The sequence below is a fragment of the Schistocerca americana genome, chromosome 5, assembly GCF_021461395.2.
Source record: "Schistocerca americana isolate TAMUIC-IGC-003095 chromosome 5, iqSchAmer2.1, whole genome shotgun sequence".
NCBI classification, from domain to species: Eukaryota; Metazoa; Arthropoda; class Insecta; order Orthoptera; family Acrididae; genus Schistocerca; species Schistocerca americana.
Window position 1 is genome coordinate 463,961,051 of NC_060123.1, and position 27,378 is coordinate 463,988,428.

The 27,378-nt window shown below is 40.1% G+C and overlaps 1 protein-coding gene across 1 annotated transcript in view; it reads right to left on the bottom strand.

The window, feature by feature from the left end:
- Window positions 1-27,378, bottom strand: part of LOC124615904 — a 295,777-nt gene that overhangs the window by 116,166 nt on the left and 152,233 nt on the right. The window contains exon 10 of the mRNA XM_047144080.1: window positions 1,790-1,969. Coding sequence (XP_047000036.1) covers window positions 1,790-1,969 — 180 coding nt within the window. The remainder of the gene's footprint in view (window positions 1-1,789; window positions 1,970-27,378) is intronic.

Sequence of the window (27,378 nt, forward strand, 5' to 3'; positions counted from 1 at the left end):
TGGGGCATTGCCACCGTAATGCAAACAAAATTTCATAACCTGATTGGTAGTCATGGACGTGTGAAGCAAGTGTGCCAAGGCCCCTTCAACTGTCAGACTCTTCTCTCACCGTACTGGGTATGGCCAGCATGAACCTGTGTTTACCTCATACGCAAGAAGAGCCTTGTGTGTAGATGCATGCTACTATTTTGAGATATATGTGGATGTGCAATTCCGTTCACACCTAGATAGAACAAGGAATCATGCAGACTGCAACAGTGATCAAGAAGTCTGCTTTGGTAACAGAAAATGTTGCTGCATCTGTTATTTTTTTGGGACAATGATGAAATTGCAGGGAAAAGTCCAAGTACAGGGATAATTGATGTCTTTTATGCAATCCATGTTTGAGCACACTGGAAGAGATTTAAATGTCAACGAGTAATGTATTTAATAACTGTACCCATGATTTTGATTTTGAAGTAATGTTTCATTCTGTTGGGCTGCTGATAGCAAAGTAAAATATGCTGCAACAGTGACAAGTTTGACTCTGAAACATCTACCAAAGACAGTTACTCCAGTTTGAAGTTCCAGTTCACATAATCTAGTGCAACAAAATGCAACATTATCCCAGATATTTTCCAGGCTCTGATGAAATCCCTGGAAAACTATCTGAGTTAGGTTGATTTCTCTATAAGGTGAAACACTTATTTCACACTTAACATTCATAGTCAATAATCCACAAAGATGCAAATACGTGCTTATTCCAGAAGAGGCAACACTGCAGAGGTATATGGGAATATGCTCAATCACACACTGTGTGGTGGCTTTGGACAGCAAACATATGGTTCCAGAGTACCGACACCAGAGTGGAAGTCGTCGTGTCATTTGTAAGGTTTGAGTGTGATGATGTATTTATTTACTCTCATCAATGGAAAGTGAAGGGGATTGCAAAAGAACCAAGGTCAGCTTCAGTATATCAAAGGCCCAAAAATCATTCATCATCAGCAAGTGTTCATCAGAAGAATGAACAAAGGCTTGTTATTTTGTTCAAGTTTGCCTTTTTTGTTTCCAGGCTGCCATTATTTTTGGAGAATTGTAGAATGTCATTTCGCTTAATTCTGTCTTTATGATCTATGGAATTAACCAGTATCTTATAAGGAAGTGCACAACAATACTCTTCAAATTCCTTTCGTCTTTAGTGAGGCTACATTCTGGTTATCTGACAATCATTCCCTTCTATTCCTATGTTTTGAAACTGGCAATGTAGAATTTAACCATTTGTACCACACTCACTTATAGGATCCTTCTTGAACTATTGTACAACATAATTTGATAATGGGATTGAAAACTTTGAAACCAGTATTCTTAATGTCAGCAGTACTAATAGTAGTAATAGTACTAAAAGTAATAGGGAAACAGACAAATAAAACGTCCCGATTGTGGTTGCAGAGCAATCATTTATCTTATTCCAGGATTATTTTAGCCAAAGTGTGATAAAACCATTGTGAAGACGAATAAAACCTTGCAACATACACACATATTTTCTTCAGTTTACGTGTTCCACAGATGGATTTATTAATATGCACTAATAACTTTGAAATTTTCACTGTATAAACATCCAATATTTTTTCCATTTTTTTCCCCCACGAAGTAATGATAAACACATACCTGAAATATGTTTTACAATCCCAAACCCAGGGATTAAGCATAGTTATACAGCAGCAGAAGTAACTTTTTAACGAGCTACAAAAAGTTTAAGAAAAAGCAGATGGGCAGCATGAAGACTACATACAAAAATTTTTATACTCACATGGTCTAAAAGCTGAGTCCATGCATGAAGAGCTTTATTTAGGAGTTCTATTAGCTCCATTTCCTTCTCAATCGACACACTTAAATGCTCGGTAAACACAGTATTTGCTACATCAGTTGCTTCCCCTTGCGTATCTCGAGACCCTTCTTCCGTTGAGCATTTCTGAGCGCTTATTATTTCCTATATAAGTGAAAAAATAGTAATTACAAAAACTATATGAGAAAATTACATACTTTTTGCAATTACTTACATACAGAACGAGATTTATTAAGTTTGGATCATAACAGGCTGTGACATCTGCAGTGGGAGTACAAAGGACACAATGTACTTTAAAAATGAAATGAAAGTTGGTTAATTCATTTCTAAAATGTGAAAACAACCTGACTGGATAATATGTTTAAATACATTTATTAATTATAAATAGCAGCAATGTAAGTTCTGCGGACACAAAATTATAGTTTTACATAGACCCGTAACACTATCCTTATGCATTACTTCATATACATGGTTCAACCTCATTAATGTGACTACTACCTCTGTACGACATCAGCGAGCTATAGCCACTCACAGACAGTAGATAGCAGCACTAACAGTGGAGGACACACAAAGTATGTCAAGGGAGGACATAGAAAACAGTTCAGTCATTGTTGTCGTGCAAAAATGGAGCAATTTATCTGGCATCTAAAAGGGCATGATCATTGAGATTCAGGCCAAGGGTGGAAGCATGTCTGAAATCGCTAAGCTTGTAAACTGTTTGCATGGCACCATGGTTAAAGTATACTTTGCAGGGCTAAATGGTGCTACCCAACACTGGCACCAAAGTGTGGTGCACCACAGACCACAGACCACAGATGACAAGGATGAATGACAGCGGTGATGTGCATGGGTGAATACACATGCAACTGTTGAACAACTGAATCAAGGGACTAGCAACAGTGCAGCAGGAAACTGGTTCAAGCACCCATGCTGACTGCTATTCATTGGTGACAAAGGTTAGAATTTGCACGCCGTTGCTGCAACTGGACATTCACTGAGTGGGACAGGTGGTCATTTAAGATGACTCACGTTTACACTCCATTGGACAGGTGGCCTTTGGCGGTCCTGTGACAATTTCATGGCATCCTCTGAGTGATCTCATCATTCTGAAAATCGTTCTTTGATATTCCCTATTGGAAAGGAACAGGAAGCAGCCCTAGTAAGTGGTAAATGGGAAATAACCAAGCTGCATGAATGTGTATCACACTAAAAGGTTTCTGATTGAGTACGTTGGGCCAAATGAGCATTGTATGAAATTAGCTGTAGATTTCATTTTGTGTTAATCTCACACGTTATTGGTATCACTTGCAAAGAATCCCCATTTTATAAAATTGTCTGTGGCTATTGCCACTCTTAATCTGTCTTCTTTCTCTCCTTTGTACCGTCTGGTACATTTTATTGAGACTTGATCCCTTTATGGAGGATTGTCCAATCACACAATCCCTTCTTACTCCCATTCTGTTTGAGGTGGGTTGGTGGTTGTCTATGGCATTTTACAGGCCTGAAGAGCCTGTGATTGCTTAAGTGGGTGCTACACTGCACTTAGATCCACAAAAGCATGTCCAGCTATTAGCCTTTCTTCAATTCCTTTCCCTGTGTGTTGTACACTGTTCAGTATTTCAACAGTGCATGACCTGCCAGATCAAAATTCAGCCTGCAGAGGGATCAGAACAGGCTATATCGCTGAGACTAATCAGTTTAGGACAATTCATTCCATGAGTTTACACAGGTGTTGAAGAAGGACATGTGTTGCTGTGCATTCTTCAAGATTTTCAGTGATGTGAGTCAACTGGTAAAAACTTAGGTCAGCCAGATTTTTGAAGTTTGCCGAAAGTGCTTCACCTGCTCGATACACACGTGTGTGTGTGTGTGTGTGTGTGTGTATTCCACCTTCAGTTACAACTAAAAAGTAAAAATAATGACTACATACAGAATATTATTAATAAAACAGATCCACAGCCAACATTATTAATAATAAAGCATATCAGCATCCCCCCCCCCCCCCCCCCAAAAAAAATAATATTATCTATTTTGACACCCACCTACACTCAGAGAAATAAACATTGTGATAAAACAACAGAAATCAGAGCTTGTGCAGTTAGATTTAGGTGTCAATTTTTCCAGAAACTGTTCAAGAATGGAATAGCAGAAAAATAATGTGAAAGAGGTTCCATGCCCCTCTGCAAATGTGCAACGTAATATTGTAGAAGTAGGTGGGACTTTTATGTTTAATAACGCTCTAGCTTGCTTTATAGTTTCTTCTGAGATCGACAAATTCTGTTGTTAATATTCATTTTTGTCTGATTGCAACATCATTATGGAGCACCCTAACTCAATTACCCACTCAGTTGCATCCTCTGAGAATGACTCTTTACTGCACAGTGCAGCATAGTTATCAGGTATGGTGATGCTTCAGATGAAAATCCATGTATCAACCGTGTACAATCACATCTTGGAATTTACTTCCTAGAAGCAATTTTAACTGCGCTGACAAAGTGGTTCTAATTTTCTGGGTTTGCTTGAATCTTATAAAATATTTGCGAAGTCCTGACCAGTCTGCCTTTTGTGGTTCTTATGGAGGAGTTTTGCAACACAATGAGCACAGAACTTGTAATATCCTAACTGTTCAGTCATGATCTCATGAAAAACATTCTTAGAAAGTTTAGTTGAGATATCATGGAATGTCAGTTTTTACAATTTTCTATCATTTTCTGAACTATTTCATTGCTGATTACAGACAGGTAGCCATTTCTGTCAATATCATGAACCTTCCACTGACCCACACCACCTTCAATCAGCACGTTTGCTCTGTATACAGCAGAGATTTCATAACGAAATTTAGATTTTTTCTGACTAAAACTGTGTTACAGAACAGATTTCGCATTAAAATGTATCTTTTTAATTGCAGCACTATTTTGAATGGTATGAGGTGCATTTTTTAAGCAAGTACAATTTTGAAATTTAAAAAGGGCGTGCAAAGATAGCTAAATAATTTTATTTTTACATGAAAGCCTGTACCTTCATCTACGCACTGACGCCATTACAGTCTGACTCTTCCTTGTTTACAATGTGTACTGAGTGTTTAAGATGACTACGATAATCCTGAGTACACTGAGTGTGAAGTACGGACTGTTGTAAGATTTCTTAGTACTAAAGGCCTAAAAGCGATTGATATTCATCGTGAGATCTGTGCTGTTTACGGAGAAAACATTATGAGTGATAGAATGGTAAGAAAGTGGGTGAGAGCATTTAAAGATGGCCGCACAAATGTGCATGATGAACAACGGAGTGGGCGTCCTTCGGTCATTAATGAAAGTTTGGTGCAGAAAGTGGGCAATATTGAGAGAGAAAATAGACGCTTTATGATTTCCTCCTTGTGGGATGACTTTCCTAATGTTTCTCATAGTGTTTTGTATGGCATTGTGACCGAGCACTTGAATTACCGAAAATTGTGCGCATAACCAAACGTTTAGACTGTGCATTGACTTTCCTTGAGCGGTACCACAACGACGGTGATGATTTCTTAAGCCAAATTGTTAAGGGCGATGAGACTTGGGTGGCCTATGGCACACCAGAATCAAAGCAACATTCCATGGAATTTGAGCAAGGGCATCGTTTTGCTGCAAGACAATGCCTGTCCACATGTGGCGAATCAGACCAAAGATCCCATCACATCTTTTCAATGCAAAACTCTAGATCATCCTCCATACAGCCCCGATCTTGCGCCTAGTGACTACCATCTGTTCCTGCACTTGAAGAAACACCTGGTCAGTCAGTGAATGACGAAGTCAAAACAGTGTTGATGCAGTGGTTAACAAGTCAGGTGGCAGACTTCTATGAGGAAGGTGTTCAAAAACTGGTACAACGTTATGACAAGTGCCTCAATATTGATGGAAATTATGTAGAAAAGTAGATTAAGGTACAGGCTTTCATGTAAAAATTATTGAGATATCTTAGCACGTCTTTTTTTAATTTCAAAATGGTACTTACTTAAAAAACGCACCTTGTGTGTGTACGAAGGTGAGAAGCAATGTGGCTTTTTGCTATCACACCTCTAAGCACACTAACTTACTGCACAATTTCTGTTCCCTCACTAATTCCCATGCCACATGAAGATGGAAGTTACTTTCCAGATGCAGGTAAATTAGAAATATTGACCATCTGTGATATCATTAATATATCTGAATTATTTGTGATGTACAGTAATACCTTTTCTACTGCAGTTTTGTGGACTGTCTAATGACATCTGTTTGGTAGCTTCAGAGGCTAATTACTCTTTACATTATACCAAACAGTGTGCTTAGTAACAGGAACAACAGTCAGTAATTGTCCAGAATGTATAGGATGTTCAAAAAATTATTCTGTCCAATAAACATGGGCACTAAAATGCACACATTAAGAACTGTGTGAAATTGTTCATCTTCACTACTGTGAAACACATCTCTTCTACAGCAAGCTCTTTGCTATTACAGACAACCAACACAATGCAGTAAAGAAATGAAAACACATTATTCTGTTACTGGAAAATAGCAGAGTTTCTGATTTAATCTGTCTGCTACTGCATACAATCTGTATTTGTGAGACATCGCTACAGGAGGTACTCAATATGGCACCCATTCTTAGTGATGATGGTAATAATGATGATGATGATGATGATGGCACCCTTACGAAAATTTTATGCTATGAGTGTTGATAAAATACAATTCACAGAATTATAAATCTTTGACTACAACTAACAATAATAAAACAGTAAAACACACACACACACACACACACACACACACACACACACACACACACACAGGAACATGACAATTATGTATTGTGTTAGAACTAATAACGGAAAGTCGTGGAAAGAAGTAAAATGGCACGGCAGATAGCTGTGGTTACCTGATTACTGGAATAAAAAGTATGAGCAAGCCACTCTGTAACACACTAAAATCTCCAATCAAAAACTTAGGCTGGAGGGCAGGTCTGGAACCGCAAGACCGCTACGGTCACAGGTTCGAATCCTGCCTCGGGCATGGATGTTTGTGATGTCCTTAGGTTAGTTAGGTTTAACTAGTTCTAAGTTCTAGGGGACTAATGACCTCAGCAGTTGAGTCCCATAGTGCTCAGAGCCATTTGAACCATTTGGAGGGCAGGTACCTCACAAAACTTTAACCACATCAATCTCGTCACCAGCTAAAATAGATGGCAGAGCCCCACAAGTCTGCTTCCACCCATTTATAACAATAGAAAATGTACTCAGTTAAAATATGGCATACAATGATTTGCTTCCTACATGTGGCACAGACAGGGGGTGGGGGGGTGTGGTCTTCTCACCGAATTAGGAAGCCATGTATGAGGGGACTGATCAATCTGAACATGAGTCAGTGCCGCTTCATCCTGCCAGAGTGACTGACAGGAGAAATGCCTGGGTCAAATAGTTAATTTGTGCTGCTCATTGTTTCCGTCACTACTACTACTCACTCACCCCTCCCCTCCACCCCCAGTCAGCAGGAAAATTGCACACAGTGTCCCATAATTTTCCTGAAGGTATCCTTGGTGGTTTGAGTGGCCTCTTCACTTCCCTAAATTCTCACATGTTCTAGTAACTACCAGAAAGATATCTGCTACCCCTGCTGTTGAAGAAGTACAGTTCGTCGTGTATGAGCTGGGCAATTTTCTCTACCAGATACACATTCCGCAATGATTGTAGCACACTAAGGGGTTTGGAGAAGAAGATGTATGTGTCCTGATGATGCGTCATATGCTCCAGTGGCTTGTGTACTGCATGGAGCTGTGCACCAAATACAGTATATTCATGTGGAAGGTGAATCCTGAAGACACTGTTGGGGAACACTACTGAACAGCCTAGAAGTTTCCCCCATTTGGAGACATCAGTATACCCAACTTTAAGACTGTGTTGTCTATCTAAACTGTTAAAGAAAGTTTGACTCATAAAATCTGAAGTGCAATCACTCTTCTAAATCATCAAGTCTTGAATAATGCTCTGCCTCTGTAAAAACCAAAATGAGGTCTGATTCAACCTTGATGCAAAACTTTCAAACTAGCTACAACAAACTCTAACAGCCAATCCTTTGTCTGAATCCCATAGGCCTCTATTGCTTGTTGACTATTATGGAAAAACCTTTTCATTGCTGGCCAAGCAATGGTACAGTGTGCAGTTGTGTATGGCATGGACGGTGTTTTATAAGACTGTTGCACCATGAGGAGTCATTGTCTGATGTTAAGCGACAGCAGCTAACTAACCTCCGCACAAATACTCGGCATGTGACTGGGTCAGCCGAATTGTTTCATGGTGCAACACATCCACCATTTTTAAATAAGAGGGTCAGAGATAGATACATCGTGTATCCATTATCAATCTGAGATCGTACAAAGGCTCTGCAAAACTGAAGTAGACACAGTCGGTCAGAATTGTGGCTAAGATGATGTAAAATATTTACTGCTTTTAGGGACCATTTTTTTAAGGTCCCCAAGTGTGGCAACATGTGAATTTCACGTCAAATGTGAGACCCAGAAACAACACTAAGTCTTTAAGTGTAAGAACAGTGTCCCTCATTCACAACTCAGAAAAGTTTAAAACAGAACATAAACTTTTAAAAACAGTGCACATAGACTTCTCGGTGGAGAAAATAAAATAAATCTTCTCTGTATGTTCCTCCAATTGTTGAAGAATTAGTTGCAACTACTGAGTTGTTGTTGCAAGGCTCAAGGAGGAACAAGAGAAATAGAAGTTGCCATTAAATGAAGCACACTGGACAGGACATTTAATTACTAACTTGATGCTATTGATTGCAATAGTGAAGACAGCCACGCTTGAATCACTACCTTGCAGGATGCAGTTCTCCTGCTCAAAGAGATCAGAGAGGGCATCACAGAGTCAATATCTAAGACAATGTGTTGAGAGGAATGACTATATAAAGATGGAAAGACACCCTCGAAAGCCCCACTCATGGAGCTACCCAAGAATAATATGCCTTCAAGCAAAATCACAGGCCTTTTCAGTGTCAAAAATTATACCCAGGTGGTGATGCTAGCACCAGAAAGCCTGTTGTATAGTTGATTCCAGGAGGGCCAGGCTATCAAAGATATAGCAATAATGCCTGATCCCACACTGAAAGTAACTACACAGCTGCCTGTATTAGACAAGGTGGCAGCTGACTATCTGCTCCAAGGTCGTTCCTGCACAGCTAGTGAGGACAACACTACAATAACTATTGAGGTATGCTTGGTCCTTCCCAGATGTTAAAAGTGGAATTAAAATGTTAAAATTACCTCTTGCCACAAGCTGAGAAAGTGATCTGATGTCCAAATGAGGTTAAAATGGGAGTGGGAGGAGGATTTTTTGGTTCCATCCTGTGAGGCACCATAAGGCACAATAATGGACGCTACTGTAACCAGATGACGTGTCATGAGCTGTGGATAATACAGCATCACTTTCCACATGGAGAAGAGGCATTTGTATTCTTCGTCAGTGGTGGAACTGAAGTTCCCACTGCCCCTCTCAGTACCCGCTCTGTAGTGTCAGAAAGCTGATTCCTGGCTGGCAGATGCGACAACTGTGGCAAAATAGGTCCCATAAGCTGGTCTGAACAGGTCCATTCCCATTACAGCAGCTACTGTGTTCCTCCCTCCTCTGCCAGGAATCCTCCTAGTGGTCTCCAATACAAATGTATTTTTGGTGGAACAATTTATGGTGGTCAGGAAATGTTGCCACAATCTCTTTTTGCCCTTTCTAATAATTCAGCAACATGTTGCTCTGGTGGCTTGAAAGGTTGTGAGGTTCTTTGCAGTTGGTCGGCACTTGAACCTGGTTCTGATTGCAGCACGATGTTCGTTGCTCCGCCAAGGGGCTGGTTGCCCTTTCACCCAGCCTGAAGACTGCAAAATGGATGCTTTGGTGCAGTGGATCATTGTAGTAAGATGATTCACCCATTCCTGGATGCTGTCACAAAGTCCAAACGTAGCAAGTTGGCTGTAGAGTGTCTAGTCTAAACTAATGGGCACATATCATGGAGGCTTTCTGTTGGGCACTGCAATGTCTGGCACATGAATTCAGATTATGAAGTGATCACCTGAATGCAAGTCATCGTATATCTCACACCAAGTGGTATGTGGAAGGGTTGGAATGCATACTGCAAGACCAACAGCAGTGAATGCCCTCCTTGCAGTGATGAAGTGCATGCTCCACCCCATGTTCAACAAACAAGCACATGAGAAAGCTCTCAATTGCTCTTCCTCTGGGGCAGGTGGTTGCCGAGCCCCAAAGCACAATGTGTGCATTAAAATCACCACACAGGGTGAAGAGTTGAGGGAGCTGAGTAAGGAGGTCACACAGAGCCTCTTGATCATCAACTCGTGTGAGGCACATATAGTGAACATATTGTCGACTGATAACACGCATGCACTAAACAACTGATTGCAGACTGGTTGTGAGGGAGAGAAACAAGAAGTGGTAGGTGTTATTTACAGCAATTGCCACTCCTCCTTTAGCTTTCTGTCCACCAAGTTCATCCTTTTAGTGGGGGTTGTAGCCATGTAGCTGAGGGGTGTCAGAGAATTTAAAATGTTATTCCTGAAGACAGAGGCACATTGGTCTAACTTGAGGTAATACGAGTAGTTGTTCTACACATGTACTGAACCCATTCAAGTTCCGCTGAAGTATGGAAGCCATTTTAAAGGTGGGTTTTTCCACAGCCATTTCTCCATGGTGGGGAGATTGCAGCTGGACGGCTGGGGATGGGAGTGGGAAGGTTGCATTATCTGAGGAACTCAATTCCCTCTGGCATACATTGAAACATCCATACTATGCCACTGACAGTATGGTTGTTATCTGATCCATCAGAGAGGATCAAGGTTACACGATTTGATGGCTTCGAACCTGATCATTTTGACCTGTTGGTTTCTTCCCCATCTTGGATTTTGAGGAATGGTGACAAGGGTGTTTTAATAGAATTAATTTTGCTGGCACTCTTCAGCTGTCTGCCGCGAGTGTCTGCTATCCTTACTGACATTTGTTTCAGCAACAGTATGTCTGTGGTAGGAAGGCTTAGGTGTGGTACCAGCAATGGAGGCTTGCCTTTATAAGTGCAGGTCGGTGTGCTCTAGAGCTTTACAGATGTAGAAAGATAACAACAATAAATTTGTTGTCTACCACAGGATGTGGTCCATTACTATTACCACTTTCTCTTACATTCACAGATGTTGCAGGTGGACTATCCACACAGGTTCTCTGTGGAGTTTTGGTGGAAATACTTCTCAATGGACCATCCAAACAGCCAGGAGTAGAAGAAAGTGATTCAGGCTTCATGGAAGTCCCATGAGCAGCTATGGAAGAGACTGTCAGCCTAGACAAAGCTCTGCTTGCCTGGATGAGCCTTATACAACTGAGATGCAGCAGGTTACCCGGAGGTTGCCCACTAATGACACTTCCGCCTCAACAGTCACGCATTTCACACTTTACAACAGATTTTTTTTTTTTACAGGTTCTTATCATCCTTGTGTTCTTAATGGGTAAGCCAATATTCCTGTTCCTGTTCCTTGTTCAAAATGGTTCAAATGGTTCTGAGCACTATGGGACTCAACTTCTGAGGTCATTAGTCCCCTAGAACTTAGAACTAGTTAAACCTAACTAACCTAAGGACATCACACACATCCATGCCCGAGGCAGGATTCGAACCTGCGACCGTAGCGGTCTCGCGGTTCCAGACTGCAGCGCCTAGAACCGCACGGCCACTTCAGCCGGCCTGCTCCTTGTGACACCCAACATTCCACTGTAGTGCTACACAGTAGATGCTGAAGCATGTCGAGGATTTGTGGTTACAAAGGAATGGTGACGCTCACCAGTCCACAATCAGGAAACCTGGCTTTGAGAAGCCCATACCCAGCAAACAAATGGCAATCTCCCTGTGGTGCTCACCGTTTAGATTAAGCTTTATCAAAAATATCATGGCTGTGGCAAGAATAACTGCCCCCCCCCCCCTTTTCATTCACAATAAGGCATGGTTCAGCCCAACATCTTAGGGAATCACACACCCTCCGAAAAACTGCTGATTGGACACAATGTAAAAGCATCTACATCTACATGGTTGCTCTGCAATTCACTCTTAAGTGCTCAGCATAGGGTTCAGAGAAACATTTTCATACTACTACTATACCATTCCACTCTCGAATGATGCGTGGGAAAAAGGAACACCTAAATCTTTCCATTTGAGCTCTGATTTCTCTTATGTTATTATATATTACGATGATCATTTCTCCCTACGTAGGTGGGTGTCATCAAAATATTTCTGCATTTGGAAGAGAAAGTTGGCGATTGAAATTTCGTACATAGATCTCACCGCAAAGAAAACAGTCTTCGTTTCGGTGACTGCCACCCCCAACTCGCGTATTATATCAATGATACACTCACCCCTATTGTGCGATAACACATAACCAGCTGCCATTCTTTGCACTTTTTTGATGTCCTTCTGTCAATCCTACCTGGTAAGGATCCCACACCGTGCAGCAATATTCCAACAGAGGACGGACAGGTGTAATGTAGGCTCTCTCTTTAGTGGGTTTGTCGCATCTTCTAAGTGTTCTGCCAACAAAGCGCAGTCTTTGTTTCGTCTTCCCCACAATATTATCTATGTGGTCTTTCCAATTTAAGTTGCTCATAAATGTACTTCCTAGATATTTAGTCGAATTGTCAGCCCTTAGATTTGTAAAATTTATCGTATACCCAATATTTATTGCATTTCTTTTCGTACCCATGTGGATGACCTTGAACTTTTCTTTGTTTAATGCCAATTGCCACTTTTCGCACCATACAGAAATTCTCTCTAGATAATTTTGGAATTGGAATGATGATTTTACTAGATGGTAAATTACAGCGCCATCTGCAAACAATCTAAGGGGGCTGCTCGGATTATCACCCAGATTATTTATGTAAATCAGGAACAGCAGAGGGCCTATGACACTACCTTGCGGAACGCCAGATATCACTTCTGTTCTACTCGATGATTTACCATCTATCACTACAAACTGTGACCTCTCTGAGAGGAAATCACAAATCCAGTCACACAACTGAGACGATACTCCATATGCATGCAATCTGATTAATAGTCGCTTGTGAGGAATGGTATCAAAAGCCTTCTGGAAATCTAGGAATATGGAATCGATCTGAGATCCCTTGTCGACAGCACTCATTACTTCAGGGGAATAAAGGGCTAGCTGTGTGCACAGGAACGATATTTTCTGGATTCTGTGTTGGTTATGTATCAATAAGTCACTTTCTTCAAGGTGATTCATAATGTTCGAGTACCATATATGCTCCAAAATCCTACTGCAAATTGAGGTCAGTAATATGGGTCTGTAATTCAATGAGTTACTCCTATTTCCTTTCTTGAATATTGGTGTGACCTGTGCTACTTTCCAGTCTTTAAGAACAGACCTTTCGTCAAGTGAGCAGTTGTATACGATTGCTCAGAAAGGCGCTGTTGTGTCTGCATACTCTGAAAGGAACCTGACTGGTATACCGTCTGGACCGGAAGACTGGCCTTTCTTAAGTGATTTGAGTTTTTCCGCAACACCTAAGATATCTACTTTTACGTCACTCATGCTAACAGCTGCTCCGGTTTCAAATTCTGGAATTTTTACTTCATCTTCTTTTGTGAAGGAATTATGGAAAACTGTATTTAGTAACTCCGCTTTAGTGGCACCATCATCGGTAACATTTCCATCGCTATCGCGCAGTGACGGTATTGACTGTTTTTTGCCACTGGTGTACTTTACATAGAACCAGAATCTCTCTGGGTTTTCTACCACATTTTGAGACAATGTTTCATTGTGGAAACTATTAAAAGCATCTCGTACTGACGTCCGCACTAAATTTTGAGCTCCCGTGAAATTAGCCAATCTTGGGGATTTTGCGTTCTTCTGAATTTGGCATGACTTTTTCGTTGCTTCTGCAACAGTGTTCTGACATGATTTATGTACCACGGTGGACCAGTAATGTCTCTTATTAACTTATGTGGTATGAATCTATCTATTGCTGTCAATACTGTATCTCTGAATATGAGCCACATCTGGTCTACACTTACATAATTAGCTTGGAAGGAATGGAGACTCTCTCTTAGGAAGGCATCAAGCGAATTTTTATCTGCCATTTTAAATAGATATATTTTGTGTTTATTTTTAGTGGTTTTGATTGATGGGGTTGTGAGCCTCACTACAATGACCTTGTGTTCATTAATCCCTGTATCCGTCATGACGCTCTCTATCAGATCGGGATTATTTGTGGCTAAGAGGTCAAGTGTGTTTTCGCAACCATTACAATTTGTGTGGACCCATGAACTAATTGTTCAAAGTAATTCTCAGAGAAAGCATTTAGAACAATTTTGGATTATGTTTTCTGTCTACCACCGGCTTTGAACATGTATTTTCGCCAACAAATTGAGGGTAGATTGAATCATCCACCAATTATAGCTGTATGAGTGGGATACTTATCTGTAATGAGATTCAAGTTTTCTTTGAACCGTTCAGCTATTATATCATCTGAGTCTGGGGGCGGGAGGGTCGGGGGTCGGTAGGAGGAGCCGATTATTATTTTGGTACGACTTGAGTATAACCTCTACCCATAGTAATTCAAAGGAACTACCTACTTCAACTTCACTACAAGACAAACTATTACCAACAGACACACCACCACCTACTTTATTTAATCTATCCTTTCTGAACACGGTTTGCGCCTCTTGTAAAAATTTCGGCATAATTTATCTCCAGCTTTAGCCAGCTTTCTGTTCCTGTAACGATTTCAGCTTCAGTGCTTTCTATCAGCACTTGAAGCTCTGGTTCTTTTCCAACACAACTACAATACCAACTGTTGCTGGGTCGATTCTTGTCGTTTCTTTGCCCTGTACTCTTTGAGACTGGAGCCCTTTATGGTCTTTCCCGAGACTGTCTAACCTAAAAAACTGCCCAGTCCACGCCACACAGCCCGTTACACATTTAGCCACCTCCTGTGTGTAGTGGACACCTGACCTATTTAGCAGAACTCCAAACCCCACCACCCTATGGCGCAATTCGAGGAATCTGCAGCCTACACAGTCGCAGAACCATCTGAGCCTCTGATTCAGACCCTCCACTCGGCTCTGTACCAAAGGTCTGCAATTGGTCCTGTCGATGATCCTGCAGATGGTGAGCTCTGCCTTCATCTTGGTAGCAAGACTGGCAGTCTTCACCAACTCAGATAGCTGCCAGAAACCATAGAGAATCTCTTCCGATCAGTAGTGACACACATAATTAGAGCCGACATGAGCCACCACCTGCAGTTAGCTGCACCCTGTAGCTTTCATGGCATCCGGAAGGACCCTTTCCACATCTTGGATGACTCCCTCGGTATGCACACGGAGTGCACATTGGCTTTCTTCCCATCCTTAGCTGCCATATCCCTAAGGGGATCCATCACCCGCCTAACACTGGAGCTCCCAATGACAAGCAATCCCAGCCTCTGTGTTTGTCCAGCCGTCTCAAGAAGACCAGCCACTGCCGCAACAGGCAAGGCCACCCTTGCTGGCTCAGAAGTACTTTCAGCAGTGGGCAATACCTCAAATCTATTACAGAGGAATAAGGGTATAGCCTTGTGGCCAGCACCAACTTTCGCCTTCCGCCCAGGGAATTGTGACCCCGCCACAGTTTGCCAATCACCGTCAGGCAAGTGTCGACCGGCAGGGATGTCCGAATCCGAGGGTGCAGTGGCATCACAGATCCCAGGCGATGCTACAGGTTCCAGAGGTGCCAAAGCGCTCGCCTTGGGTGTCCCAATGTCACCGCGGCCCAGGGCAACAGCCTGGAGCCTGTCGACCATGGCCAACACAGATTCCAACAGTTTACGGACAGTGGCCAATTCGCCCGGAATCCGTACACAACAGGTGCAGTTACTATCCATCCCTAACAATTTTTTCCCTCTCTTTTATCTCACAAGCCATTCAAAATAAACAGATGACTGACGACTACACAAATTTACAGTATACGGGTACTAAAATGCGACGCTACAACTCTCAAATACTATAATACGTCTGAAATTTGTGAATTAAACTATGCAAGTACCCAAAAATACGCAAAGAAATTAAGAATTAAACTATAAAACAAATAAGTGAGCTAAGAGTGCGACTTGCTGCTGATTATCCAATGGCGACACGAAGCTCACTGGCTGTGGCCTTTCAAAACAAAAAAGTGAGCTAAGAGTACAACTTGCTGCTGGCTGCTGCTTGTTCGATGAAGCTCTCCCATAGTGTTTGTATCTCATTGACGGGGCCTGAATACACCAATGATTTCAAGTGTGACCCAACAACCAAAAATCCAAGGGATTAACAGCAGCGGAGCGAGCTGGCCAATGTACTGAATCTGCCCGTCCAAATCATTGCCCATTGAATGTCTGTGTGATGTGTTCTCAGATGTTTTGGAGAAAACATTGGAGCTCCATCATGTGTGAACCACATCTCCTGCCATTATTGGATCTATGGACCCAGAACTGCTAGCAGCTGGTAAAGATGGTTGAATAATTGTTCAGGCGGCACCCTGTGCCCTGAATATTTTTCAGCATAAAGGACATAGGCTCTGGGATTGCTTCCATTTGCAGGACCATGGAACTTAACATCTGAGGTCATCAGTCCCCTAGACTTAGAACTACTTAAACCTAACTAACCTAAGAACAACACACACATCCATGCCCGAGGCAGGATTTGAACCTGCGGCCGTAGCAGCAGCGTGGTTCCGGAATGAAGCGCCTAGAAACGCTCTGCCACAGAGGCTGGCAACAGAAGATCACGTCTATGATTTCCCATGTGGAATAATAGGCTTCAATTATGCTGGCAACTGCAAAGATAACACTACAATGTAAAAGCATTTCACAACTCAGCAAAACCCGAACTGATTCCATTAGAACTAATATATGTGCTCCACTTACCCAGGACTGTGAATACAATTTACAGTAACAACACTAACAGATGTTAATTACATGCTGTGTCCATAGAAAATAACAAAAGAAAGTGTCCTAATTTGTTTACTGCATTCTGCAGGCCATTCTTAATACCAAAGAGCTTGCAATACAAGGGATGTAAGATATGCACGTTCAATGGACCGCTTTGCCTCGTTTTGGTCCTTACTACTGCCTCTCACAATATGGAACATTTTTCTTTTAACATCCTGTATGCATTATGTAACCTATATGACTTTAGTATGGCTATAATCTCCCTCACTAGTTGCTTATCAGTAGGTATCTTAAGTACTGGGGTATTTTTCAGCAAATGGAAGTTACATTTGTCTGGAAGTGACAGTGAATTTTTTAGTTTTTTGTACTAGCAAAATAAATCCTCTGGAATAAGAAGTGCTAGACTTTTACATCTGGTGTACTTGCGTAAGATGTCTGTCCCAAACTCATTCTGCAAGTGTATTTCACTTATGAGAGACACTTAACAGCATCCAAATTAACAACATCCAGGTCTAGTGTTTTCTAGCACAATATTTTATACAAAATGAAGCTACAAAGTTAGAAACACGTAGCCCACTTACATTTTAAAATTTGCAATATTCCTTTTTTTTTTTTTATCTAACATGAGACCATTGTTGACATAGCTGATCAAAATTATTTTGTTTCCATTTATATTTTACACACTTCCAATTTTTCAAATAAATTACAATGGTTTAACTCCACTCTTCTTGTGTGTTCCCGATGCTGATATCTGATACGTGTAAACACATTGTGTGACATGCAATGCCACCTTGAATGTTTTGCATCTGTATCTGATCTCTTGGCTCATTTTCTGTTTTGAACAACCTTTAGCGTTCATTGATACAGGATGTAAGTAAATAACCTTGACAGACATTGGTGACGTGTAGTGGGGACCAAGACGGTTAAATTTAGCATAGGAACTCATGTCTGGAAGCATGGCATTTTCCCCATTTCATACAAAATACATCACACATGAAATCTGCATTTTTAGCACCAATGTGTAGAGTGTTACATATGCCATTCACCAATCACTTGATATACCATGTTCACTATAGGTTTGTTTACATGTTATTCAGTTGAGTTTGTTATCTGTCCAGAGAGATTGGCACCTTCTGACGTGTTTACGGTCTTTGTTCATACAGTATCATTCACTAAACTACAGAATGCAACCTGTTCATACATTTCATTTTTAGTGTGTTGCTATTGACCATGGTGAACTAAATGTTTGCAGGATACACCAACATCATGTTACGGTACTGCAAAGCTCAGTGCTATGGAAGGGCTGCTCGTCAGTCTTATGTGAAGCATTTTTCCACACCACCAGAAACCTTTGCACTCCCTCTTTACTAAAGTGTACCAGCAGGCCTCTGACAGAAGTACATTCACCACCCACAAGACCGACTGTGGTGATCCACAGTCACACAGTTCACCTGAGTTTGAAGAGGTTGTACTCCACGAAGGAGAAGACTGATGAGTACCAGAAACGTAGCAGGTAGGCTGGATGTGAATCACCAAACTGTCTAGTGTGGTCTGCATCAACAGCAGCTACACCCGTACCTCCCCAAGAAGATACAGGCAATGCAGCCATAGGATTTTGCATCTGCAGGTGGTTCTTGCACCAATGTGTGGATGAGGCCAACTTCCCATGCCTTTTCATGAATGAAGCTAAGTTCATCAGGGAAGGGTTCTCAATTCTAATAACAGTCATGTGTGGGCTGATGAAGATTCATATTTTGCGTGCTCCCATGTGTTTCAGGAATGGATGAAAATAAAGGCGAGTCAATCCATTTCAAATCACTCAATATGAATAAAATTTGTTGCTCAACATTTTTGATTTTCTTGATTTTTTTATCATGACTTCCCTATAGACAGACATTCACAAAACACTGTTTTAAAAATTTTTATAAGTCATAGTTTTTTTCTGACAGCCGTTTTTACAATGGCAGTTGGGCAAATTTTAGTGGAAATCGACGTTTGCGGAAAGTTTAATTGACATGTTATTTTAAAAGATATCAGAATAATTCAAAAACCAGTGTGCTCAGCATGAAATGAACTTCAGGCATATTTTTTTTTAATTGTTCTATCATGCAAGAGAGTCACTCAAACTCTTTCTGTAAAGAATTTGAAAAAATTTATCAATCTTCACTTTTTAAGGCCTTTAATTTTCATGAAGGAAGAGAGACTCACTAATAATATGTTATCTCTGTGTTGTGTACTTACATAACTACCTGCAGTAAAAGTTGCAGTCCTGAGAATGTACTCCTATTTTTTCTAGAGCTTTTCAAAAATGGCCAAAACCCTTCTAACGTAAATTTTCGCAAGTCAATATCTAAAAAGGGACTGAATGAAAACAAGTAAAAATTTTACAGAATGTTCTTTATTCTCATGGGGATATCTCACAGAAAAATTATGACTGAGACTCAACTACATTGAGAGTAATAGAGCAGCAAATTTCAGTAAAAACGCTACCCCTCCACACGCTCGTGAAGTGTCAAGTTAGCAAACAAGGGCTTGAAATTATTACAGTTGACATTGGTCAAATGATGTTTAAATCATTACATACAATAAATGATCAAATATTTCTACTTTTAAATAACAATGGGCAGAGATAACAATTGGTAAGAGTTCTAATTCTTAAAATTAACGGTACATTTGTTGTACTACATGTGCGTACAGTATGCACATAATAACGTTTATCTGTGTATACAGATTTAAAGCTTCAGTTGTAACTACTTGCCAGCTGCAATTTTCATTAGGGGGTTAAACAAACACGATATTTCATTGCATAGTTTATCAGTTATGTTGTGTGTTCTACCAGACATTTTGTGAATTCCATTGGAGTTACTTTTCATATTACTTTCTTTGCAGGACCCAAGACAATAAACAAGTGAATAAGAGTTTTGTAAGTGTAGATCTGAAGTCTCCCATCTTCAACTGTTTTCAAGAATGGTAGATTTTTCAAGTATTGAAATGAGTTGTTTTGTGGGTGAACCAATAAGTGAACAGTGCCATAAACAACACTTCAAGAAGAAAGTGCATCAAGAATTAGTAAGAGTGAGTGACTTGCCAGCTGAAGAACAATATTTGTTAAAATTAAGAATTTCGAAAGAAATTTCTAATATTTGTTATTACCACAAAGATAAATATTTAGACAAAAACAACCACATTTTTGGTAAAAAGTGTTGTGACCCATTTGGTACTCACAAAGAGCCAGTTAAAAATGGTTTGCGTAAAATACTAGTTAAACACCTAAACAAAACAAAAAAAGTGGATATTAACCTAATTCCTGGACAAGCTCTATGCCCGACTTGCGCATCAAGAATATTTGTAAATAAACCAAATGAAAAAGTAGCAATTAGTGTTGAGAATGATCCTGAATTTCTTCCTGGGCCTTTTGAATTGGTTGAGGATGATCCTTTGCATCAAGTAGAATCAATCTGTGAATCTTTGGAATTATCTCTACGTAAAATAACAAAGCTCAACAAAGACCAGCGCCTATCAGCTTTACAAAGAAAAACTGATAAAATTACAAGTGCTGTCAAGTGAAAATTGGAAGAATCTTTCCATAATGACTTAGATGCTCAGAATGGAAATAGTACAGAAAATGTACAAAGTGAGTATGATATACGTATTCCCAAAATGAAAGAAAAATTCAAAGTTTCCAGTAAAGATGACAAAATTAAGATAATTAACCTCTTGCCAAGATCATGGTCAAAGAAAAAAATAATCGAGGAATTTGGTGCATCTGAATACATGGTGAAGTTAACTAGGCAGCTAGTTATGGATCAAGTATCTTACCACATCTTTCGAAAAGACAAGGTGCCAACAAAATAAGTGAAGTTGTTATTAACAGTGTTAAAGAATTTTACGAGGATGATGACAATAGTTGCATGTGTCCTGGTAAAAAGGAATGTGTTTCAACTGTGATTGACAATGTTAAGGTGCAGAAGCAGAAAAGGTTAATTCTTCTCTCGCTGAATGAGCTCTACAGCCTCTATAAACAAAAATACCCAGATAACAAAATTGGCCGCTCTATGTTTTGTGTTCTATGACCAAAGTGGTGCGTTCTTCCGGGTTCATCAGGAACTCATACTGTATGCGTTTGCTAGCATCATCAAAACACAAAGCTTATGATGGAAGGAGCAAAGCTAAATGCAAATTATAAAGACCTGATAGCTTTCATGGTATGTGGTATTGATAATGAAAAATGTATGCTTGACATATGTGCAGGATGTCCTGGACCAGATACCTTACTTGATATCTTAAAAAATGAACTTGACATCTCGCCTGACGAAGTAGTTTTCAAACAATGGGTACAAACTGACAGAGTTGAGCTTTTTACACAGGTAATGCCCAGTGAGGAATTTTTTACAGTCTCTTGTCGATAAGCTGGTGCTTTTAAAATCCCATCGCTTTATCTCAAAAGCTCAAGCTCAATATTTTAAGGAAACGAAAGAAAACCTGAAAGAAACCCACTGTTTAGTGATTGGTGATTTTGCAGAAAACTATACATTTACGGTACAGGATGAAATTCAAAGTTTTCACTGGACTAATGCACAAGCGACACTGCATCCGTTTGTCATTTAGTTTAAAAAGAAGACAACATGTGTTGCAAATCTATTTGTGTAATTAGGACCACCTAGAACATAATACCACGACTGTGTATGCATTTCAACATCACCTCATTAGAGAAATTAAGAATATCATACGTAATGTTGAAAAGATAATCTACTTTAGTGATGGCGCAAGCAGCCAGTACAAAAATAAGAAAAACTTCATTAATATCTGCCAACAAAAAAATGATTTTGGTATACCAGCAGAGTGGAATTTCTTTGCCTCATCACACGGAAAGAATTCTTGCGATGGGATAGAGGAACAACAAAAAGAGAAGTTACACGAGCTTCCCTTCAAAGACCTTACACAGAACAGATCCTGACTCCACACGATTTGTTCAAATACTGTCAACAGAATATTACTGGAATTAGATATATATTTGTACCTTCAACTGAAATTGAACAAATCAAAACAAAGCTGACTGAGAGATCTGATTGTTGTTTACCATTTAAAGGAACAAGAAGCTATCACAGATATGTTCCCATAAGTGACAATCAAATAAGATGTTTTGTTACTTCCAAAGACTCCAACTTTGATGATGATCAAACTTCAATACTTTTCACAAACGTATCATCTTTTACAAATAACGATTTTGTTGTTTGTATGCATGATGAGGAGTGGTGGCTTGGAAAAATTGAAGAGAAAAGTGAAGATAACAATGATGTTTTAGTGCATTTCTTTCACCCTTCTGGTCCAAGAACTGCCTTTCAACTTTCCAAAAATGACACTGCTTGGGTGCCTGCAAATAATATAGTACGAAAGCTGACTCCACTGGAACTAACAACAGTGTCTGGTAGAACACACAACATAACTGATAAACTATGCAATGAAATATCGAGTTTGTTTAACTCCCTAATGAAAATTGCAGCTGGCAAGTAGTTACAACTGAAGTTTTAAATCTGTATACATAGATAAACGTTATTATGTGCATACTGTATGCACATGTAGTACAACAAATGTACCGTTAATTTTAAGAATTAGAACTCTTACCAATTGTTATCTCTGCCCATTGTTATTTAAAAGTAGAAATATTTGATCATTTATTGTATGTAACGATTTAAACACCATTTGACCAATGTCAACTGTAATAATTTCAAGCCCTTGTTTGCTAACTTGGCACTGCACGAGCATGTAGAGGGGTAGCATTTTTCTGAAATTTGCTGCTCTATTACTCTCAATGTAGTTGAGTCTCAGTCATAATTTTTTTGTGAGATATTCCCATGAGAATAAAGAACATTCTGTAAAATTTTTACTTGTTTTCATTCAGTCCCTTTTTAGATATTGACCTGCGAAAATTTATGTTAGAAGGGTTTTGGCCATTTTTGAAAAGCTCTAGAAAAAACAGGAGTGCATTCTCAGGACTGCAACTTTTACTGCAGGTAGTTATGTAAGTACACAACACAGAGATAACATATTATTAGTGAGTCTCTCTTCCTTCATGAAAATTAAAGGCCTTAAAAAGTGAAGATTGATAAATTTTTTCAAATTCTTTACAGTAAGAGTTTGAGTGACTCTCTTGCATGATAGAACAATTAAAAAAAAATATGCCTGAAGTTCATTTCATGCTGAGCACACTGGTTTTTGAATTATTCTGATATCTTTTAAAATAACATGTCAATTAAACTTTCCGCAAACGTCGATTTCCACTAAAATTTACCCAACTGCCATTGTAAAAACGGCTGTCAGAATAAAACTATGACTTATAAAAAATTTTAAAACAGTGATTTGTGGAATGTCTGTCTATAGGGAAGTCATGATAAAAAAATCTAGAAAATCAAAAATGTTGAGCAACAAATTTTATTCATATTGGGTGATTTTAAATGGATTGACCCAGGCAGAATTCCTGGATGGATGTGTGAGTGGACCACATCTTCTTCCACTACATCTCACAGGTGCTACATACCTTTGATTTCTTAATGGTGGACTGTTAGGGGCTCTAGGGAGGTGTGTCATTGCATGTGTGTCAAAACATGTGGTTCCAGCACAATAGTGCACCACCTCATTTTTCACATGCAGTTCAAGAGCATCTGGAGGAATGACCTGAGCAACACTAGATAAGTCTGGGTGGCCCGGCTGCTTGGCCTGTGTGTTCTCCTGACAAACCCACTGGTCTACTATCTAACGGTGACATGAAATGCTGGAGGACCTGGGATTGGTGATCTTGTGTACCACGACACTGTACGGGGGTACTGTATCTGTGTTGACATCAATAGTCATGACATTGAGACTACTTGCAAGTGGAACCAAATGCAAGCAGCAGGAGCCAGAGAGCAATGTGTGTTGTGGTATTTTGCACGGTGCAAGAAAATGGTACATTTCCACATACGAGTTCCCATGCTGAACTTAATCAATTTGGTCCCCTCTAAAAGTCCTCAAAGTCTGTAAAGGGAATTTAGTTACACCCTGTCTAAGTTTCTCAGAGGGCTCACTTACAAGAACATTTAGTAAATGCCTCACAGTGAACTGTACAGGATTCTCGTCACCTTCTCCCATTGGCTTTTCTCCTTCTGTTGTTTAAGCCCCTACAAATCCTCTAGTCGAATCTAATAAACTTCTGCTCCTGACATGTTTTCATATCTTAATGTGTTTCTGGAGAGCATGAAAATTTAAAATGCACATGCTCACGTAGTGAAACAAACTTTTTGCACCCTGCTGAGTCATCTAAGTTCAGCAGCATGTCAAAGTGCTCAACTGGTCCCACACACCTACTAAAATTTACAATACATTGCACTTTTTTTCATTTTTTCCCAATAATTTTCACATCAGTTTTTTTCCCATTTCAAGCATTTCTGTAGTGCTATAGATAGTCAACATCAACTTTTATTGTTGTTGCACCACTTGATGGAAAGCAGTTTAGTAATACATAACAGATTTCACTTTGTCTAGTTTCTCCTATGGTTCTGACATGTTGCACTTGTCCTAATAACAGTACCATTTGCTACTGTTCTTTGATTATGAAACCAGAGGAACAAATGGCAGCTGTTGACCAAAAGACATGTCCCTGTTCTAAATAAGGTTCCAATAAGTGCATCCTGTATTCCATCACAGTATTCCAGTAGCATAAAACATAATTTTTGTTGTTGCAGCTATGTACACAATAAAATTAGAGACTTAATAAGTTTGGCAAATTTCATTCCTATAGGTAATGAGACCTTCCGTTCAAAATTTTATGCTTGGATTGTTGTGTAACTGTCACTTGTGCTCCAAAGTTAATCACCAATAGCATTCAAAAGTTGATTAATATTTTCTTTTCCTCACCCTCATCATCATCATCATCATACGACCTTATCATTCCATTGTCTCTTTCCAACACTTTGGATCACAATGAACCATCAACAATATGTCTTGAAGGAGGAATAGATAGGTGTGTTGTACTGATAGCATACGCAGCTGGAGACTGGTACTGAGTGGTCCTGTAGTAAGTTTCTGAAAAATGATGCACAGCAATCCTGTTTTCAGGTGCACTAGTAATTTTTTGAAGCTAGTGTTGCGTAGAGATGTCACAACCGTAATCTAGAGCACATGAAGAGTGCCAGTACTGTAATAGTACACTGCTATACAGTGAGCAGAGCTATATCAAGGAGTGCACACGGCACAGTATGATGGCATACAGAATGTTGTTCTGACAACTCTGAAATATGGAGAAATAACATGTAACATCCAAGCTCTGCCGCTGCAAGGCATGCTAGTACTGATAATTGCAATGGCAGGAACAACTGTCTATACTTGAGACACCACAGCAGACAGGCTCATTGACACCTCATTTCAATGTGACAAAAAGGCCACATAATCTGCAACAATGACATTTTATCTGGCTTTAAATACCTGCTTCTGACAGCTCATTCTCAATGTGTTTGTTCACTCTGTCTGCATCACTTATCCTGACAGAACGATAGCTGTACATGTACCGCCTTCCTGGCTGTATGCTGTGTTTTGAGGGAACTCTGGGCTTCCACCTTCATGGCAACTGCCATCCAGAGGAGGCTGAAAATACAGTTCTACATGCACATCCCTCTTTGGGTGAACTGAGGCTTTCAAGTTCACAGTGCCATGTACTTGGGTCGCCACCACATGATCCATCTGCCATTCCTGTGTCCTTTTGCTGTCAAGTGGGGTGCTTAACCTACCACACACAACACAAGCTGTTTGGTTGCTGTACCAGCATTTCCCACTGACGCCTGGGTGAGCAGCCCAGTCTGTTTCCTGTGCACCCAGAACGACAATATTCATTATAGCAAACACAAGAAACTGCTGTTACTCTGGCACCTCTGGGTGTAAGAATGAAACACTCACCAGCCCTTGGAGCTCAGCCCCCCAACAGTTTTTAACATCACTACCTTACCTGTTCTGACCTTGACATCCACTGATGACCATCTAACCCGAAGGGGGGACCTTTAGAACTGGTGGTCAGAATGGTTATTCACGGTACCTGCACCATACAACTGGCATTGGAAGTGGCAGACTATGTCACAGGAATATTATATACACCATTATACTGGAGTGAAGAGGTGACCAAGATTGTTGCGACTGGTTGTAATGTTGACATAGATGGCATTAGCTGCGCTCGTCTCGCAGTCTGCACTTCAAAATCAAGAGTGGTGAGTGAGAACTATTTTTCTACATAATAGCTGGCCTTTTTGTTTCACTGTATAGTTTGTTAGCCATAGTAGAACACAGAGATGCTCATTCTAAGAGTTCAGAGGCAACTGTCATGAAACATATTAGACACCTGTCTGCTTGTTCTGGGCACAAGTCATCATATACCAAGGCTGTGCCAGTTAGGTAGTTTACTTGCTGACATTGGAGTCTTTTGTCAGAAGACTGTAGTGAACGTAGATGGACTATGATGCGTCATAAGAATTAGTGTAATTCCTTTTGTATTATGCATTTTGTAATTGGAACCTGGTGTTCGCTTCCCTTGTATCGTATTCTTTTTTGGTTAGGCAGTAGTAGAATACACAATACACCAATAGAAACACACTGTACTAAACGAGTGACTCTCTTGCCACTGTAACGATTAGATTGTTTGTTTACAAGCTGCACATGAGCAGAAAAATGTGGAATTAGAATGTTACAGCAGTCAGGGAGAAGCACTGCAGGCCAACAAGGAACAGGTACCGAAAAAATTTCAGAACGTTAAAGTCACGCAGAGAGGACCCTCTCCTATGGCAAATTGATAACACTTTTTTCTGGCAAGGCAACGAAAGATATAACTGTATTTCTCAGTTACATTTTAACTTCAGCCAAGCTGGGTGGTTGGTCTAACAAAACATGCACTCATATCGCCAATTTATGACTATGGGAAGCTTAAGTGTTCGTAAACTACCATGAAATCATGCAGGATGCAGAAATATTCGAAATTAGTTGAGAGGTTACGGCAGAGATACCACAAACAGAATAGTATTCACTTCTTTAGAGAAAAATTAAACATATTAACTTAAAAGTGCAATGAGTCAGTCCAGTCATTCTTAGGTAGGGTCCGAATACTCAGTGTTCAAACATATGAGCTGATACAAAATTAAGAAGTGAATACAGTGTTATGCTGAGAAGCTGAAGCTGAAAATAGGTCTCTTGAAGTGTTTATGCAGTATTGTTAGAATGGAGAATCCTTCAGATTTGCCCATGGCTATGTATTTAGGAAAAACAGATAGAGACCAAGGTTTGTGGTGACTGTTAGGTGCTTGTTTCAACAACAAACTGTCACAAGTGTGGGAATCTACAGAAACAGTGTTGTCAGCCAAAGTGCTAAGAATGTAGACAAGTGGGTCACAAAATACGGGAATGCAGGGCTACGTAATGAGAGAATGAGGCTCCGGAGAGGTGTTCGTTAAACACGAATAGGAATATCTCACTCATCAGAAGACATTCCCAATAAAATCTTATACCGTACAATTAGATGCAGAAGTGGATTGCTGGTTGAGGGGCTTTGTTGGTG